General features: G+C 47.0%; 1 protein-coding gene across 1 annotated transcript; it reads right to left on the bottom strand.

The window, feature by feature from the left end:
- Positions 1-14938: 14938 nt before the first annotated feature.
- Positions 14939-16397, bottom strand: LOC123172205 (scarecrow-like protein 32). Its single transcript, XM_044589221.1, has one exon. The coding sequence runs from the start codon at positions 16335-16337 to the stop codon at positions 15090-15092; it is 1248 nt and encodes a 415-aa protein (XP_044445156.1). The 5' UTR covers positions 16338-16397; the 3' UTR covers positions 14939-15089.
- Positions 16398-21455: the final 5058 nt, after the last annotated feature.

Genomic DNA, 21455 nt, shown 5'->3' with positions numbered 1-21455 from the left:
TCAAAGATTTATTCCTAAACAGAAACAAAAAGCAAAAAAAACTAAAAATAAAATTGGGTTGCCTCCCAACAAGCGCTATCGTTTAACGCCCCTAGCTAGGCATAAAAACAAGGATAGATCTAGGTATTGCCATCTTTGGTAGGCAATCCATAAGTGGCTCTCATAATAGATTCACATGGTAATTTAATTTTCTTTCTAGGGAAGTGTTCCATGCCTTTCCTTAACGGAAATTGAAATCTAATATTTCCTTCCTTCATATCAATGATTGCACCAATCGTTCTAAGGAAAGGTCTACCAAGAATAATAGGACATGATGGATTGCAATCTATATCAAGAACAATGAAATATATGGGCACATAATTCCTATTTGCAACAATAAGAACATCATTAATTGTTCCCATAGGTTTCTTGATAGTGGAATCCGCAAGACGCAAGTTTAAAGAGCAATCATCAAATTCATGGAAACCTAACAAATCACACAAAATTTTTGGAATCGTGGAAACACTAGCACCCAAATCACACAAAGCATAGCATTCATGATTGTTAATTTTAATTTTAATTGTAGTTTCCCATTGATCATAAAGTTTTCTAGGGATAGAAACTTCCAACTCAAGTTTTTCTTCATAAGATTGCAGCAAAGCATCAACGATATGTTTAGTAAAAGCTTTATTTTGACTATAAGCATGAGGAGAATTTAGCACGGATTGCAACAAGGAAATACAATCTATAAAAGAGCAATTATCATAATTAAATTCCTTGAGATCCAAAATAGTGGGTTCATTGCAATCTAAAGTTTTAACCTCTTCAATCCCACTTTTACCAATTTTTGCATCAAGATCTAAAAACTCCGAATTTTTGGGACGCCTTCTGACTAAAGTTGACTCATATCCAGTCCCATCATTATCAAGATTCATATTGAAAAACAAAGATTTAATAGGAGACACAACAATAATTTTTAGATCTTCATCTTTATTCTCATAAAAACTAGAAGAACATGCTTTCACAAAGCAATCTTTCTTAGCACGCATCCTAGCGGTTCTTTCTTTGCACTCATCAATGGAAATCCTCATGGCTTTGAGAGACTCATTGATATCATGCTTAGCTGGAATAGATCTAAGTTTCAAAGAATCAACATCAAGAGAAATTCTATCCACGTTCCTAGCCAATTCATCGATCTTAGGCAATTTTTCTTCAAGCAAGGCATTGAAATTCTTTTGCGAATTCATAAATTCTTTAACACTAGTCTCAAAATCAGAGGGCAACTTATTAAAATTTCCATAAGAGTTGTCGTAGGAATTACCATAATTATTAGAGGAATTACTAGGATACGGCCTAGAATTAAAATTTCCTCTATAAGCGTTGTTACCAAAATTATTCCTACCAACAAAATTCACATCCATAGATTCATTATTATTCTCAATCAAAGTAGACAAAGGCATATCATTGGGATCAGAAGAAACACTCTTATTAGCAAATAATTTCATAAGTTCATCCATCTTTCCACTCAAAACATTAATTTCTTCTATCGCATGCACTTTTTTACTAGTAGATCTTTTAGTGTGCCATTGAGAGTAATTAACCATAATATTATCTAGGAGTTTAGTAGCTTCTCCTAAAGCGATTTCCATAAAAGTGCCTCCCGCGGCCGAATCTAAAAGATTTCTAGAAGCAAAATTCAATCCGGCATAAATTTTTTGTATAATCATCCATAAGTTCAAACCATGAGTAGGGCAATTACGTATCATTAATTTCATTCTCTCCCAAGCTTTTGCAACATGTTCATGATCAAGTTGCTTAAAATTCATAATATCATTTCTAAGGGAGATGATTTTAGCGGGAGGAAAATACTTAGAGATAAAAGCATCTTTGCACTAATTCCAAGCATCAATACTATTTTTAGGCAAAGACGAGAACCAAGTTTTAGCATGATCTCTAACAGAAAACGGAAATAGCTTCAATTTAACAATATCATTATCCACATCTTTCTTATTTTGCATATCACACAAATCAACAAAGCTATTTAGATGGGTAGCGACATCTTCACTAGGAAGGTCGGCGAATTGATCTTTCATGACAAGATTCAGCAAAGCAGCATTAATTTCACAAGATTCAGCTTCGGTAAGAGGAGCAATCGGAGTGCTAAGAAAATCATTGTTGTTGGTATTGGCAAAGTCACACAATTTAGTATTATCTTGAGCCATCATGACAAGCAAGAAATCCAACACACGAGCAAACAAGAAGCAAGCGGAAAAGAGGGCGAACGGAAAAGAGAGGGCGAATAAAACGGCAAGGGTGAAGTGGGTGAGAGGAAAATGAGAGGCAAATGGCAAATAATGTAATGCGAGGGATAAGAGTTTGTGATTGGTACTTGGTATGTCTTGACTTGACTTGGCGCACACCTCCCCGGCAACGGTGCCAGAAATCCTTCTTGCTACCTCTTGAGCACTGCGTTGGTTTTCCCTTGAAGAGGGAAGGGTGATGCAGTAAAGTAGCGTAAGTATTTCCCTCAGTTTTTGGGAACCAAGGTATCAATCCAGTAGGAGGTCACGCTCATGATGGGGATCGTTGCAGAAATTAAAAAATTTCTACGCATCACCAAGATCAATCTATGGAGTTTACTAGCAACGAGAGGGGAGTGCATCTTCATACCTTTGAAGACCGCGAGTCGGAATCGTTGCAAGAACGCGGATGAGGGAGTCGTACTTGTAGCGATTCAGATCGCGGTAGATTCCGATCCTAGCGCCGAACAACGGCACCTCCGCGTTCAACACACGTGCAGCCCGGTGACGTCTCCCGCACCTTGATCCAGCAAGGAGGAGGGAGAGGTTGAGGAAGAGGGCTCCAACAGCAGCACGACGGCGTGGTGGTGATGGAGTGGCAGTTCTCCGGCAGGGCTTCGCCAAGCTCACGCGGAGGAGGAGAGGTGTTGGGGAGGGGAGGGGCTGCGCCTTGGATGTGGTGCTGCAGCCCTCCCTCTACCCCTCTATTTATAGGGAGAAGGGGCCGACCCCTCTAGATGAGACCTAGAGGGGGGGGGGGGCGGCCAAGGGGGAGGGGGCTTGCCCCCCAAGCAAGGGGGGCGCCCCCTTTAGGGTTCCCCCCAACCCTAGGCGCATGGGCCCTAAGGGGGATGGCGCCCAGACCACTTAGGGGCTGGTTCCCTTCCACCTACAGGCCATAAGGCCCTCCGGGGCAGGTGGACCCTCCCGGTGGACCCCCGGAACCCCTCCGGTGGTCCCGGTACAATACCGGTATACCCCCGAATATTTCCGGTGACCGTATGATGACTTCCCATATATAAATCTTCACCTCCGGACCATTCCGGAACTCCTCGTGACGTCCGGGATCTCATCTGGGACTCCGAACAACATTCGGTAACCACATACAAATCTTCCTTATAACCCTAGCGTCATCGAACCTTAAGTGTGTAGACCCTACGGGTTCGGGAATCATGCAGACATGACCGAGATCGCTCTCTAGCCAATAACCAACAGCGGGATCTGGATACCCATGTTGGCTCCCACATGTTCCAGGATGATCTCATCGGATGAACCACGATGTCGAGGATTCAAGCAATCCCGTATGCAATTCCCTTCGTCAATCGATACGTTACTTGCCCGAGATTCGATCTTCGGTATCCCAATACCTCGTTTAATCTCGTTACCGGCAAGTCACTTTACTCATTCCGTAATGCATGACCCCGTGACTAACACTTAGTCACATTGAGCTCATTATGATGATGCATTACCGAGTGGGCCCAGAGATACCTCTCCATCATACGGAGTGACAAATCCCAGTCTCGATCCGTGCCAACCCAACAGACACTTTCGGAGATACCTGTAGTACACCTTTATAGCCACCCAGTTACGTTGTGACGTTTGGTACACCCAAAGCATTCCTACAGTATCCGGGAGTTGCACGATCTCATGGTCTAAGGAAATGATACTTGACATTAGAAAAGCTTTAGCAAACGAAGTACACGATCTAGTGCTATGCTTAGGATTGGGTCTTGTCCATCACATCATTCTCCTAATGATGTGATCCCGTTATCAATGACATCCAATGTCCATGGTCAGGAAAACGTAACCATCTATTGATCAACGAGCTAGTCAACTAGAGGCTCACTAGGGACATGTTATGGTCTATGTGTTCACACATGTATTACGATTTCCGGATAACACAATTATAGCATGAACAATAGACAATTATCGTGAACAAGGAAATATAATAATAACCATTTTATTATTGCCTCTAGGGCATATTTCCAACAGTCTCCCACTTGCACTAGAGTCAATAATCTAGTTATATTGTGATGAATCGTACACCCATAGAGTTCTGGTGCTGATCATGTTTCGCCCGTGGAAGAGGTTTAGTCAACGGATCTGCGACATTCAAATCCGTATGCACTTTACAAATATCTATGTCTCCATTTTGAACATTTTCGCGAATGGAGTTGAAGCGACGCTTGATGTGCCTGGTCTTCTTGTGAAACCTGGGCTCCTTGGCAAGGGCAATAGCTCCAGTGTTGTCACAGAAGAGAGTCATCGGCCCCGATGTATTGGGAATAACTCCTAGGTCGGCAATGAACTCCTTCATCCAGATTGCTTCATGTGCTGCCTCCGAGGCTGCCATGTACTCCGCTTCACATGTAGATCCCGCCACGACGTTTTGCTTGCAACTGCACCAGCTGACTGCCCCACCATTCAAAATATACACGTATCCGGTTTGTGACTTAGAGTCATCCAGATCTGTGTCGAAGCTAGCATCGACGTAACCCTTTACGACGAGCTCTTCGTCACCTCCATAAACGAGAAACATATCCTTAGTCCTTTTCAGGTACTTCAGGATGTTCTTGACCGCTGTTCAGTGTTCCATGCCAGGATTACTTTGGTACCTTCCAACCAAACTTATGGCAAGGTTTACATCAGGTCTGGTACACAACGTGGCATACATAATAGACCCTATGGCCGAGGCATAGGGGATGACACTCATCTTTTCTCTATCTTCTGCCGTGGTCGGGCATTGAGCCGTGCTCAATCTCACACCTTGCAATACAGGCAAGAACCCCTTCTTGGATTGATCCATATTCAACTTCTTCAATATCTTGTCAAGGTATGTGCTTTGTGAAATACCAATGAGGCGTCTCGATCTATCTCTATAGATCTTGATGCCTAATATATAAGCAGCTTCTCCAAGGTCCTTCATTGAAAAACACTTATTCAAGTAGGCCTTTATGCTTTCCAAGAATTCTATATCATTTCCCATCAATAGTATGTCATCAACATATAATATGAGAAATGCTACGGAGCTCCCACTCACTTTCTTGTAAACACAGGCTTCTCCATAAGTCTGTGTAAACCCAAACGCTTTGATCATCTCATCAAAGCGAATGTTCCAACTCCGAGATGCCTGCACCAGCCCATAGATTGAGCGTTGGAGCTTGCATTCCTTGTCAGCATTCTTAGGATCGACAAAACCTTCCGGCTGCATCATATACAATTCTTCCTTAAGGAAGCCGTTAAGGAATGCCGTTTTGACGTCCATTTGCCATATTTCATAATCGTAGAATGCGGCAATTGCTAACATGATTCGGACGGACTTCAGCTTCGCTATGGGTGAGAAGGCCTCATCGTAGTCAACTCCTTGAACTTGTCGATAACCCTTAGCGACAAGTCGAGCTTTATAGATGGTAACATTTCCATCCGCGTCCGTCTTCTTCTTAAAGATCAATTTATTTTCTATCGCTCGCCGATCATCGGGCAAGTCTGTCAAAGTCCATAATTTGTTTTCATACATGGATCCTATCTCGGATTGCATGGCTTCAAGCCATTTGTTGGAATCTGGGCCCGCCATTGCTTCTTCATAGTTCGAAGGTTCACCGTTGTCCAACAACATGATTTCCAGGACAGGGTTGCCGTACCACTCTGGTGCGGAACGTGTCCTTGTGGACCTACGAAGTTCAGTGGTAACTTGATCATGATTGTCATCATTAACTTCCTCTCTAGTCGGTGCAGGCACCACAGAAACATTTTCTTGTGCTGCGCTACTTTCTGGTTCGAGAGGGGTCATCTCATCAAGTTCCACTTTCCTCCCACTTACTTCTTTCGAGAGAAACTCTTTCTCCAGAAAGGACCCGTTCTTGGCAACGAAGATCTTGCCTTCGAATCTGAGGTAGAAGGTATACCCAATGGTTTCCTTAGGGTATCCTATGAAGACGCATTTTTCTGACTTGGGTTCGAGCTTTTCTGGTTGAAGTTTCTTGACATAAGCATCGTATCCCCAAACTTTAAGAAACGATAGCTTAGGTTTCTTTCCAAACCATAATTCATACGGCGTTGTCTCAACGGATTTCGACGGAGCCCTATTTAAAGTGAATGCGGCAGTCTCTAAAGCATAACCCCAAAATGATAGCGGTAGATCGGTAAGAGACATCATAGATCGCACCATATCCAATAGAGTGTGATTACGACGTTCGAACACACCATTACGCTGAGGTGTTCCAGGCGGCGTGAGTTGTGAAACAATTCCACATCTCCTTAAGTGTGTGCCAAATTCGTGACTCAAATATTCCCCTCCACGATCTGATCGTAAGAACTTTATTTTCCTGTCACGTTGATTCTCAACCTCACTCTGAAATTCCTTGAACTTTTCAAAAGTCTCAGACTTGTGTTTCATTAAGTAGACATACCCATATCTACTTAAGTCATCAGTGAGGGTGAGAACATAACGATAACCACCGCGAGCCTCAACGCTCATTGGACCGCACACATCAGTATGTATGATTTCCAATAAGTTGGTTGCTTGCTCCATTGTTCCAGAGAATGGAGTCTTGGTCATTTTGCCCATGAGGCATGGTTCGCACGTGTCAAATGATTCATAATCAAGAGACTCCAAAAGTCCATCTGCATGGAGTTTCTTCATGCGTTTGACACCAATGTGACCAAGGCGGCAGTGCCACAAGTATGTGGGACTATCATTATCAACCTTACATTTCTTGGCATTCACACTATGAATATGTGCAACATCACGTTCGAGATTCATTAAGAATAAACCATTGACCAACGGGGCATGACCATAAAACATATCTCTCATATAAATAGAACAACCATTATTCTCGGATTTAAATGAGTAGCCATCTCGCATCAAATGAGATCCAGATACAATGTTCATGCTCAAAGCTGGCACTAAATAACAATTATTGCGGTTTAAAACTAATCCCGTAGGTAAATGTAGAGGTAGCGTGTCGACGGCGATCACATCGACCTTGGAACCATTCCCGACGCACATCGTCACCTCGTCCTTCGCCAGTCTCCGCTTATTCCGCAGCTCCTGCTTTGCGTTACAAATATGAGCAACCGCACCGGTATCAAATACCCAGGAGCTACTACGAGCGCTGGTTAGGTACACATCAATAACATGTATATCACATATACCTTTGGTATTGCCGGCCTTCTTGTCCGCTAAGTACTTGGGGCAGTTCCGCTTCCAGTGACCGTTTCCCTTGCAATAAAAGCACTCAGTCTCAGGCTTGGGTCCATTCTTTGTCTTCTTCCCGGCAGCTTGCTTACCGGGCGCGGCAACTCCCTTGTCGTCTTTATTGAAGCTCTTTTTACCCTTTCCTTTCTTGAACTTAGTGGTCTTATTCACCATCAACACTTGATGTTCCTTTTTGATCTCCACCTCCGCTGATTTCAGCATCGAATATACCTCAGGAATGGTTTTCTCCATCCCCTGCATATTGAAGTTCATCACAAAGCTCTTGTAGCTAGGTGGAAGCGACTGAAGGATTCTGTCAACGACCGCGTCATCCGGGAGATTAACTCCCAGCTGAGACAAGCGGTTGTGCAACCCAGACATTTTGAGTATGTGTTCGCTGACGGAACTATTCTCCTCCATCTTACAACTGTAGAACTTGTCGGAGACTTCATATCTCTCGACCCGGGCATGAGCTTGGAAAACCATTTTCAGCTCTTGGAACATCTCATATGCTCCGTGCTGCTCGAAACGCTTTTGGAGCCCCGGTTCTAAGCTGTAAAGCATGCCGCACTGAACCAGGGAGTAATCATCAACACGTGTTTGCCAGGCGTTCATAACGTCTTGGTTTGCTGGGACGGGTGCTTCACCTAGCGGTGGCTTCAAGGACATATGCTTTCTTGGCAGCTATGAGGATGATCCTCAAGTTCCGGACCCAGTCCGTATAGTTGCTACCATCGTCTTTCAGCTTGGTTTCTCTAGGAACGCGTTGAAGTTGAGGTTGACATTAGCGTGGGCCATTTGATCTACAAGACATATTGTAAAGATTTTAGACTAAGTTCATGATAATTAAGTTCATCTAATCAAATTATTAATGAACTCCCACTCAGACAGACATCCCTCTAGTCATCTAAGTGATACATGATCCGAGTCAACTAGGCCGTGTCCGATCATCACGTGAGACGGACTAGTCATCATCGGTGAACATCTTCATGTTGATCGTATCTGCTATACGACTCATGTTCGACCTTTCGGTCTCTTGTGTTCCGAGGCCATGTCTGTACATGCTAGGCTCGTCAAGTCAACCTAAGTGTGTTGCGTGTGTAAATCTGGCTTACACCCGTTGTATGCGAACGTTAGAAACTATCACACCCGATCATCACGTGGTGCTTCGGAACAACGAACCTTCGCAACGGTGCACAGTTAGGGGGAACACTTTCTTGAAATTTTAGCGAGGGATCATCTTATTTATGCTACTGTCGTTCTAAGCAAATAAGATGTAAAACATGATAAACATCACATGCAATCAAATAGTGACATGATATGGCCAATATCATTTTACTCCTTTTGATCTCCATCTTCGGGGCGCCATGATCATCATCGTCACCGGCATGACGCCATGATCTCCATCATCGTGTCTTCATGAAGTTGTCTCGCCAACTATTACTTCTACTACTATGGTAACGGTTAGCAATAAAGTAAAGTAATTACATGACGTTTCAGTTGACACGCAGGTCATAAATAAATTTGAGACAACTCCTATGGCTCCTGCCGGTTGTCATACTCATCGACATGCAAGTCGTGATTCCTATTACAAGAACATGATCAATCTCATACATCACATATATCATTCATCACATTCTTCTGGCCATATCACATCACATGACACATGCTGCAAAAACAAGTTAGACGTCCTCTAATTGTTGTTGCAAATTTTTACGTGGCTGCTATAGGTTTCTAGCAAGAACGTTTCTTACCTACGCCAAAACCACAACGTGATATGCCAATTTCTATTTACCCTTCATAAGGACCCTTTTCATCGAATCCGATCCGACTAAAGTGGGAGAGACAGACACCCGCTAGCCACCTTATGCAACTAGTGCATGTCAGTCGGTGGAACCTGTCTCACGTAAGCGTACGTGTAAGGTCGGTCCGGGCCGCTTCATCCCACGATGCCGCCGAATCAAGATAAGACTAGTAACGGTAAGTAAATTGACAAAATCGACGCCCACAACAACTTGTGTTCTACTCGTGCATAGAAACTATGCATAGACCTAGCTTTGATACCACTGATGGGGATCGTTGCAGAAATTAAAAAAATTCTACGCATCACCAAGATCAATCTATGGAGTTTACTAGCAACGAGAGGGGAGTGCATCTTCATACCTTTGAAGATCGCGAGTCGGAAGCGTTGCAAGAACGCGGATGAGGGAGTCGTACTCGTAGCGATTCAGATCGCGGTAGATTCCGATCCTAGCGCCGAACAACGGCACCTCCGCGTTCAACACATGTGCAGCCTGGTGACGTCTCCCGCACCTTGGTCCAGCAAGGATGAGGGAGAGGTTGAGGAAGAGGGCTCCAACAGCAGCACGACGGCGTGGTGGTGATGGAGTGGCAGTTCTCCGGCAGGGCTTCGCCAAGCTCATGCGGAGGAGGAGAGGTGTTGGCGAGGGGCTGCGCCTTGGATGTGGTGCTGCAGCCCTCCCTCTACCCCTCTATTTATAGGGAGAAGGGGGAAGGGGGCCGGCCCCTCTAGATGAGATCTAGAGGGGGGGGCAAGGGGGAGGGGGCTTGCCCCCCAAGCAAGGGGGGGGGGCGCCCCCTTTAGGGTTCCCCCCAACCCTAGGTGCATGGGCCCTAAGGGGGATGGCGCCCAGCCCACTTAGGGGCTGGTTCCCTTCCACCTACAGCCCATAAGGCCCTCCGGGGCAGGTGGACCCTCCCGGTGGACCCCCGGAACCCCTCCGGTGGTCCCGATACAATACCGGTATACCCCCGAATATTTCCGGTGACCGTATGATGACTTCCCATATATAAATCTTCACCTCCGGACCATTCCGGAACTCCTCGTGACGTCTGGGATCTCATCAGGGACTCCGAACAACATTCGGTAACCACATACAAATCTTCCTTATAACCCTAGCGTCATCGAACCTTAAGTGTGTAGACCCTACGGGTTCGGGAATCATGCAGACATGACCGAGACCGCTCTCTAGCCAATAACCAACAGCGGGATCTGGATACCCATGTTGGCTCCCACATGTTCCACGATGATCTCATCGGATGAACCATGATGTCGAGGATTCAAGCAATCCCATATACAATTCCCTTCGTCAATCGGTACGTTACTTCCCCGAGATTCGATCGTCGGTATCCCAATACCTCGTTCAATCTCGTTACCGGCAAGTCACTTTACTCGTTCCGTAATGCATGATCCCATGACTAACTACTTAGTCACATTGAGCTCATTATGATGATGCATTACCGAGTGGGCCCAGAGATACCTCTCCGTCATACGAAGTGACAAATCCCAGACTCGATCCGTGCCAACCCAACAGACACTTTCGGAGATACCTGTAGTACACCTTTATAGCCACCCAGTTACGTTGTGACGTTTGGTACACCCAAAGCATTCCTATAGTATCCGGGAGTTGCACGATCTCATGGTCTAAGGAAATGATACTTGACATTAGAAAAGCTTTAGCAAACAAACTACACGATCTAGTGCTATGCTTAGGATTGGGTCTTGTCCATCACATCATTCTCCTAATGATGTGATCCCGTTATCAATGACATCCAATGTCCATGGTCAGGAAAACGTAACCATCTATTGATCAACGAGCTAGTCAACTAGAGGCTCACTAGGGACATGTTATGGTCTATGTGTTCACACATGTATTACGATTTCCGGATAACACAATTATAGCATGAACAATAGACAATTATCATGAACAAGGAAATATAATAATAACCATTTTATTATTGCCTCTAGGGCATATTTCCAACAGCTCAAGTCCCTTGTACCTACACAAACAAATAAGAACCTCGCAACCAACGCGATAAAGGGGTTGTCGATCCCTTCACGGTCACTTACGAGAGTGAGATCTGATAGAGATGATAAGATAATATTTTTGGTATTTTTATGATAAAGAGTAAAAGTAAAGAAAGCAAGTAAACAGTAATGGAAACAACGGGAGATTAATATGATGGAAAATAAACCCGGGGGCCATAGGTTTCACTAGTGACTTCTCTCAAGAGCATAAGTATTACGGTGGGTGAACGAATTACTGTCGAGCAATTGATAGAATTGAGCATAGTTATGAGAATATCTAGGTATGATCATGTATATAGGCATCATGTCCGTGACAAGTAGACCGACTCCTGCCTGCATCTACTACTGTTACTCCACACATCGACCGCTATCCAGCATGCATCTAGAGTATTAAGTTCATAAGAACGGAGTAACGCTTTAAGCAAGATGACATGATGTAGAGGGATAAACTCATGCAATATGATATAAACCCCATCTTTTTATCCTCGATGGCAAATACAATACGTGTCGTTTCATCTACTGTCACTGGGATTGAGCACCACAAGATTGAACCCAAAGCTAAGCACTTCTCCCATTGCAAGAAAGATCAATCTAGTAGGCCAAACCAAACTGATAATTCGAAGAGACTTGCAAAGATAACCAATCATACATAAAAGAATTAAGAGAAGATTCAAATATTGTTCATAGATAATCTTGATCATAAACCTACAATTCATCGGATCTCGATAAACACATCGCAAAAGAAGATTACATCGAATAGATCTCCAAGAGAATCGAGGAGAACTTTGTATTGAGATCCAAAGAAAGAGAAGAAGCCATCTAGCTAATAACTATGGACCCGAAGGTCTGAGGTAAACTACTCACACATCATCGGAGAGGCTATGGTGTTGATATAGAAGCCCTCCGTGATCAATGCCCCCTCCGGCAGGACGCCGGAAAAGGCCCCAAGATGGGATCTCACGGGTACAGAAGGTTGCGGCGGTGGAATTAGGTTTTCGTGGGCGCTTCTGATGGTTTGGGGTTACGTAGGTATATATAGGAGGAAGAAGTAGGTCAGTGGAGCCACGAGGGGCCCACGAGGGTGGAGGGCGCGCCGGGGGGGGTGGGCGCGCCCCCTGCCTCGTGGCCGCCTTGTTGGTTGATTGACGTCCACTCCAAGTCCTCTGGATCACGTTTGTTCCAAAAATCACGTTCCCGAAGGTTTCATTCCGTTTGGACTCCGTTTGTTATCCTTTTTCTGCGAAACACTGAAATAGGCAAAAAAACAGCAATTTGGGTAGGGCCTCCGGTTAATAGGTTAGTCCTAAAAATAATATAAAAGTGTATAAATAAGCCCATTAAACATCTAAAACAGAATATATAATAGCATGGAACAATCAAAAATTATAGATACGTTGGAGACGTAACAAGCTTATAATTTTGTTCTGGATAAATTTGTAAACAAGTTGCCTACTTACAAGGCCAACATGCTCTCTCATGCAGCTAGGCTTGAACTGATTCGGTCTGTTTTCTCTGCTATACCTGTGTACTATATGGCCAATATCTTGTTTTCTAAGAAATTTTTAACCAAACTCACTGCTATTATTAGAAATTTTTGGTGGACAGGTGTTAAGGACAATATTTCTGGCAGGAGTCTTTGTCTTAGGGCTTCGAAGGATATTTGTAACTCTAAGCAAGAAGGTGAACTTGGGATTCGAAATTTGTAGGCTATTAATGAAGGCCTGATCCTCACGGCTCCTTGGCGCCTGGCAAAGGCCCCCTTTTCCCATCTTCATCTTGTTCTCAAGTCCAAGTATTTTTCTGATGCTTCCATCTGGACTGCTAGTTCTACCACTCCAAAGTCAGCTTTTTGGTCTTCCATCCTTCAGATGATGCCTAAGCTCAAAGCTCATTCATTTTATCAGTTGACACAAGGTAATGTCTCTATTTGGAGTACCCCTTGGTGCCCTCTTTGGACTTCTGTTTATGATGAGCTCATCATTCAGCCTCATGGATACATTTACCCTTCTCTAGTTAACGATATTTGGCTACCTGATCACAAAGCTTGGAATGTTAATCTCATCAACAATCTCTTCCAGCAGCCTTTAGCTTCTACTATTATTCAACCTGACATTATTCATGAGGACTGTCCAGATATTCTTTGTTGGGATCTAACTCCTAATGGTCTTTGTACTTCGAAATCTACTTACAAACTTTGTCTGCAGGATATTCATGCCAACCAGAGACATACTCCTTCACAAGTTCCTTTGCAGGTGAAAGATCTTCTCAAATTGATTTGGAAGCAAAAGATGATGATTCCAAGGGTCCAAACATTCGCTTGGAGACTCCTCCGGAAAGCTCTGCCTACAGGTTTGAGGGCTGGTCGTTTCTCTATTCACATTTCTCAATTTTGCAGTAGATGTGGCCAGCAAGAAGATGAAATGCACCTGTTCTTCCATTGTGATTTTGCGAGAGCTGCTTGGTTTTCTCACCCGTGGTTCATTAGAACAGATGTGTTAGTTTAGAGTTTTTTCAGTATGGATAGCATTATCCTTGCTTTGCTAAATATGAATCATCCGCATGCTTCTGTCCCCAATATTCTCAATTTTATGTGGTGTCTATGGAAAGCTAGGAACGATCATCTTTTTGACAGGAAAAAAGTTTTCCCTTACCATGTCCATATTGCTGCTATTGCTCTGTCTAATGATGCAAATGATCTTGTCCAACATACTCATTTACAGCCTCAAAACCATACCTCTACCTGTACCTCAATTCCTACTAATCACATGGCTTTGCAGGGAAGAACAATTAAGTCTGACCTTCTAGTAGCAGGGCCAAAAGTATATTCTGATGCAGCTTTCCAGTGCAAAAAAAATCCCAGGTTTACCGCAAGGTGCTGCTGCTACTGGTATTGGTGTTTACCTCTCCTTGCCACATGATCATATGGAAGTTAATGTACAGATTCAAGCCTCTGCTACTATCACAATTCTCCTTTGCAAGCTAAAGATTTGTCCCTTCTTTTAGCAGCTCAAGTGGCCAAAAGGCTATGCATTTCTCAGCCCACTTTCTTTACAGATAATCTGTCTTTGGCGTCATGTGCAGCTAGCCGAAAGATTAAGGAATCTACTACTCCTTGGACTGTTAGAAAAGTTCTGACTGATTTCTTCTGCTACTCCTCAGATCTTCAGTCTTAGGTGTTTCACATCTCTAGAGAGATCAATGGTATTGCTCACAATGTAGCTCACCAGGTTCTAAGATCAGTGCTAGAACCTGACATATGTTGTTTCGCTTCAGCTCATCGGAATATGTCTTGCCCTGTAGTTTCTCTCCTCTCTAATTTCCAATTTCAAGGCTTTGTAATTCATGTTGTACGTTGTTACTGAGCTGGAATGAAAAGGTTTGGCGCCTCGTGCGCCTTCTGTTGTTCAAAAAAATATATTATCTACTCCAATTTCAAGTAAATATATGGTTTATGATATGGAGCTAGCAACATCCATCCGTATGCACTCAAGGTTAATCTCACCCCTATGCATGAGCATGTGTGTTCAACTGTTCAACCCAATGTTCCGAGACAATACAACAAATTCATGATGCAAGAAGGCTCCCACTTCTCCTATTGAATTTTGATCCGTTCTTCCACCGTTGCCATGGATGAACAGTAAAGAAGACGGTTTATGCGTCATGTCGATGTCATTTTGATCCTTTCTGAGCTACATTATCAACCTAAAACTACTCTCTCATGGCTACATGCATTCCTATCAGTAGTTTCAGTCGCTAATGGTGATATCGGATTAAGCTACCAGCTTTAGTTGGGCGCCCAGGCAGTGGTGAACACGGCTGCATGCCCCTTCCACGTGAGCACCAGCATGTCCTCCTCCCGCTTCACGCCCCACCCCGTCGCGTGCTCGCTCAGCAGGTGCCGCACCTCGGCCACCTCGTCCTCGCCGAACCCCACGCCGGCGAACCCTTTGCGCCGCATCCTCTCCGCGAGCCGCGCGCCGGACTCGGACCGCTCGGTGCCGTCGGCGCCGACGACGCTCTCGATCTTCTGGCCCACGGCCGCCTCGTGCTCCAGCCGCCGCGGGCTGTCCCTGGGCGCCGACGTGTCGAGCGCGTCGAAGAGGATCCAGTGGAAGTTGAAGCAGCCCGCGATGCGCGTGGCCAGGCTCGGCGAGTCCAGGTCGGCGTCCTCGTCGGTCACGGTGACCAGGCACGGGCCCAGCGCCCGGACCGCGTCCACGAAGCCGTCCCTCGAGCCCGGCGCGACGTGCCGGAGCCAGCTCTGGCAGTTCACGACGAGCGCCTCGCCGTCTCTTAGCCGCAGCGCCGACGGGTCGGAGAGGACGCAGGCGAGCTCCTGGCAAAGCGTCTGCAGCTTCGCCGGAGATGGAGGTGACGTGGCCGTGCTCTTGTTGACGACGTTGAACTCCAGGTGCACGCCTTTGGACTTAGCGAAGTTGGCCAGCCGGAGACCTATCTCCTCGTCCGGCACGCCGAGCAGCGGCGGGCCGGCGGGCCGGACGGACGGCACGGTGATGCGGAGCGCCGGCGGGCCCCCGGGCCGCTTAGAGAGCGCGTCGATGAGGGTGGGCCACTGCATGCAGCGCGTGACGCCAAGGTCCACTACGTGCACGGCGTCCCTCCCGGCGACGGCGCGGAGGATGGCGCCGTTGGAGGCGGTGAAGCCGAACCGGTGCCACGGGGTGAGGTCGACGTAGTCGGCGAGCTCCGTCACGGACATGGCCCGCTGCGATCCCAGCGCCGGGGGCGGCCCCATGCTGTCGGCGCGCGGGGAGCCGCAGGTCCGGCAGGCGCGCGCGACGAGGCCGCGGAGGAGCGACGAGGTGAGGCGCTGGTTGGGGTCCCCCTGCGCGGAGGCGATGTTGTTGAGCACCCACATGGCCTGCTGCGCCAGCGTGACGTCGTTGGACTCGAGCGCGGCGGCGCAGTGGAGGAGCAGCTGCTGGATCCGGGGCCCGTCCACCAGCGCGCCGGAGAAGCACAGCGTGCTCTGCGCCCTGACCGCCCCGCCGCTCCGCAGCTCCTGCTCCATGCCGAGGTGACCTCGTGCCCTACTGACACGTACTGGTAGGAGTACAAGATTTTGGACGAAGGGACTGTAACACCTGTCAGCCTACATGATTGGGCAGGTTGGGATCGTCTGGTCTAGAGTTTTGACCCCTGATCAGGAGGTGTGAACGGAGGCAAATGCAAATCCCTAGAAGGCCAATCGCTACAGGAGGTGATTATTGTAGGTTGTTTTGTTTTGCATGCTGGAATCGCTTGGCCTATTTATAGGACATTCTGTGAAAGATTCGCTCTTCGTTTCCATGGAGAAAATGGATCGAATTCTTGACTCTTTCCACGGGGTGAAAGGACAACGTGCTATCATTCTTAACGCCTTGATTTGTCTGATTGTGTCTGAACTCTGAACTGATTAAACTATAGGGTTGTTGGAAGTTTTGTTGGTTGCAGATTCTTCTCAGAAATTCTCTCTTCCAAAATTTCTTCTCAATAGCTCCCCCTTTCAAAATAGCGAACGTATAGGGAAAACACCTTCGCCCCCATATTGCGTAGCCTTGGCGAACGGGCGGTCCAACCTGCTCCTCCTCCCTCGTCAGGATGAAAACCTAGATCCTGACCTTGATGGTTGGATCCGGTGACTGTGGCTGTGTTAGCTTTGATTCCTTCCTAAAGGGGTTGCTCCTGAAGAACTTTGTCGTCCGTGGAGTCATGAGATGATTGGTGTGCATATGATTATTGTTACAGTTTGGCAATAACAGATCCAATTGCCTTGGGATTTTTTTTCCTTGCCTACGCATCATTTTGATCTTATATGGCTTTGCTAGCTCCCAACGTTTTTGTTTGTGCTGGTGTAGGTTGTATGCATCATTCAGCCAATAAAATTCTTCATTTATTGAAAAGATTGTAGAAGTTCGAAGTGCGATAAAAAGGCCACAAGGACGAGCGAAGAAAGAAAATACTCCCTTCTAAAGTTGTACTAAAGCTTTGACAATCAATATTGATATACAACCTTCCAAAAAATGAATATACAAGCTGGCATCTCCAACGCCGACCCACAAACCACCCGTAACTGTTTGGACCACGCGGTCCGAACGTGTTATGCCATCCAACGCGGTCTTGTATCGATCCGCTCAACAGTCCGAGCGCATCTTTTCCCACAAACCAAAGACAAACTAGGTGAGGTTTTGCGGGTGTCGGACCGCTGTCAGGTCCGCTTCTGATTGCCTTGGCCCAGCATTAACCCCTTCCCTCGCCTGCGCGTGCTTCCCACCCAAACGATCAGCACCGCTTCAAAGCCTTAGTGCCGCATTCATGACCAGCCAGAGTGCACTGTTTGTTGGCATTGAAGCCGCGCACCGGCCAAGAGAGCACCTCCCGCACCGCTTCCCTGTGCACGCGACTGCTCCGCGTTCAAATGACACCTCGTCGGTCCGTTGGCCTACATTAATGATATGCGGTTGCCGAGGAAGCTACTCCAGCACCATCCATCCGTCCATCTGCCGCCCATCATTAACCACACCGCCATGGCCCATTGACATCCTCCCACTATATAAATTCCAGCCACGACCATAGCGAGACCCATGCCCGTTCACGAACATGGCGCGGGAGGAGCGGGAGGCCAAGTTCTGGCAGGCGCAGGCCGACCAGGCCTACAACCTCAGCCTACTCGATGAGCACCTGCGCGTGGAGGCGTGTGAACGTCGCAGCAGGAGGCACTGCTCGTCTCCTACCGCTCCGCACGCTGGCGGTACCGGCTCCATCAAGCGCAATTACAAGTCACCTACAAGGAGATGGACGAGGCGACAGATGAGGTGTTCGGCAAGAGCGACGACAAGGACGACATCGCCAGCTCCGGTAAACCCGCGCCCGCCAGCACGACCACGGAGCCGACACGTCTGCGAGCGCCGCCGGCAGCGAGGAAGAGTAGTGCATGGTAGGTCTCCGCGTCACTCGGGTCTCAAGAAGGCCACCACTCCTCCCCTCCCGTTGAAGCCAAGCTTGGTGGGCTCAACACCGTCGGCCAATTAGCCGCTTGGGGGTGACGTAGAGGTAGACTTCACTTCCCGGGGCACATGGCTACGGAGGTGGAGGCTACGGAGGCAGAGCTGGAGAACCCCGAGTCGGAACTGAAAAAGGCGAAGGCAAGAGGCGGAGCTTCATTTTCCAGGGCTCACGGCGGACATGGGGAACGGGCGCCTACGGTCATTTAGATTAGGTTCAGAGTAGGGTTTAGTTAAAAATTATATAAAATGTAATGAATCTTGTTCGGTTCATATGAAAATCTGCAGTATTTGCATGAATTTCGTCTGGTTAGTTCAAACAGTGGTTGAAATGTATATGAGCAGCATTGGATGGCCAACTTCCGCATCCGTGCCCGCAGACTAGTGCTCTGTCCATGAACGGATGTGAAAGAATTTGCGGTCAGCGTTAAAGATGCCCTTACGGTGTAGTGTAGGTTTGCCAAACTTTGTTAGGCGTGGCAAAGGTATAGCCTCCAGCCAAACGGGCACTCGCTAACAAAACAGGAGCTATGCCATGGAGTGGGCTGATTTGGTGATCAGTCACTGTGGACACTCAACATGCCAGGTGAGTTTCATATTCGCTAACTGCGGCGCCTCCATTGTCATCATACCAGAATAAACTAGTAGGTTCATACCAGACCAGAGAGAAGGGTAGAGAAGGCGACCACGGAAGCAGCCGTGGCCGTCGGAGGACGGGGCCAAATTTGAGAGTAAAAATACCTCGGCCTTGTCACTTCTATCCGCGCCCCATTTTTCTATCGCTCGGCGGCGGACCCTCCCAGATCGGAACAAGCAGCAGGTAGGAGAACAATCCACGGGTGCGAGCATCTCTTGCGGATTTAAGAAGCGGTTGCTGTCACTCCGAGCATGGTCGGGACAAAATTAGGGGCATGCTTGTGTCTATGCTTTGTCGTAATATCTGTATTTTCTAGTTGATTTTGACGATCGTTAGGTTGGAGAGGGAAGCGAGGGTCCGTGCAGTTTAGCTCCGGCTGATTGATTTGGAGGCATGTGTAACAGAACCTGTCACTTGTCAGTCAATATCTGTCAAAGATCCACGCCAGCAAGCTAACGAAGGGAAAGATGATTTGGAAAGGGTGGAGACATAGCGCTCCAAGAATGCTACACTATAGCTGATAGCAGTGTGTACTGTGTATAGCTCTCATCTACATTTTACATGAAGATTCATAGGGACTTTTTCATTTATATTGTTGTTTGGTTAATCAAACAGCTGAGGAGTTAGATGTAACTTTGTTAATTCCTCTTCACACGCCAAAGCAAGCCGCCTCCTCTCCCAAGCTTAGGTTTTCTTCACCTCCCACCGGCACCGTCGCCGGTCTGCCTCGTCTCCGGCGGCCTTAGAGCTATGCAGGACGGGAGGTCTTCGGTTTTAAAATACTTTGTGTTTTGGTAGGGTTGTGTTCTGCTCAGAAAGGCGAGACGGGGACGGCTCCCTGAAGATGGGATAAGGTTCTCCCTGCCTAGCCCTCATTCCGGTGGTGCGTCTAACACCGTCAATGGGAGTGAGATGTGTCTCCAGCGGATTTATCTTTGGTGGATCTGCTCGGATCAGTTAGTCGTTCGTTTATGTTTGTGTGTCTTCTAGTTGGATCCTTTCGATCTACGCTACTCTTCATTGGCGCTGGTGGATATTCTGGTGCGTTGGTCCTACGGGGCCATAGCATGACGACTTCCCGACTGTCTACTACAACAAGTTTTGCCTAGCTCGGATGAGGGAGAGGCGATGATCACTACAAAAAAAACACTTCCGTGATGATACGTGTTTGTCACAGTAGGTCGCGTTTTTTGTCATGCATGTACATCCATGACAAATTTATGACAGAATCAAGATAGTCATACCTGTGCTGTCGTAGAAGTGTTCCATGATATTACCAAAATTATCATCACGGAAGTGTCCACTTCCATGACGATAAATCGCGCGTCACAGAAGTGCTTTCGTCAAGGGTGACCGACACGTGGCATCCACCGTAACGGAACGCCGTTAAGCTATCGGGTCGGGTTTTGGATCCGATAACCCGTTAACAGCCCCGGCCAATGGGAATTTTCCACGTGTAAAATCATCATTGGCTAGAGCAAACACGTGTTGGCTCATCGTTGGGACAGATGTCATCCACTCACTGGACATAAGGCGCCTATGATACGTCGACACGTGGCACGGCCCAACAGTGGCCCATTCCTGTGAAAAGGCCGGCCCGTTTGACTTGGTCAAAAGCTGGCGGCCCGGCCCATGGAAAGCCTGTTAACGACCTGTTCGCATATAGCCCATTTACAGCCCGCTAACCCAAGGCCCGTTACGCCCTATCCGAATTAGGCCCAGTAGCGTCATCTGGGCCATCCAATATGATTCCAGCCCGTTTTCACTTCTGGCCCATGTATAGCCCATGACGTCTTTCGGCCTATATGAGGCCCTTTGTAACTCTTGACCCATTAGCGGCCCGTGCTGAAACTGGCCCGTAATGAACAATGTATTACTTTACACCCATTAACGGCCCGTGGTGAAACTGGCCCGTAATGAACAGTGTATCACTTTATACCCATTAACGGCCCGTTATTCCGTTGGGACGTTTCCAGCCCAAGTTAACTTTCGGCCTTCTGAGGGCCCATTTATTCTTGGGCTCATTTGCAGCATTCGATTACTTACGGCCCGTTACTGTCATTTTCTGCTTGTGGGCCAAATTCAGCCCGTCGTTACAGTCGGCCTGTTTGTGGACCGTTAGTCTGTTGGGCCATTTTCATAGCATCACCAAATACGGCCTATTAACGGCCCGTTATGGTCAGCCCATAAAACGTACGATTTCCATTAAAGGCCCGTCTATAGCCCATTAAAGGCCCGTACAAGACCCATAAATGGGTCGGCGGCCCATGGATCCTGCGAGACGTAGAAGGCCCATGGATCCTACGAGACGTAGAAGGCCCATGGATCCTACGAGACGTAGAAGGCCCATGGATCCGACGGCCCGTGAAGGGCCATGGTCGGGCGAGTTGGCCCCCGTTTGAACGATATAGCATATTCAAAGAATTATCCTAATCAATACTATCACCTCTAAAAAGCATACACTATACAACAAAGAGATCAAGGCATAGAAAGGTAGAATAATCCTACA

This window comes from Triticum aestivum, chromosome 1D (genome assembly GCF_018294505.1).
Source record: "Triticum aestivum cultivar Chinese Spring chromosome 1D, IWGSC CS RefSeq v2.1, whole genome shotgun sequence".
Lineage (NCBI taxonomy): Eukaryota > Viridiplantae > Streptophyta > Magnoliopsida > Poales > Poaceae > Triticum > Triticum aestivum.
The sequence above is the reverse complement of the archived record's forward strand: the minus strand, read 5'-3'. Positions and strand labels throughout refer to the sequence as shown.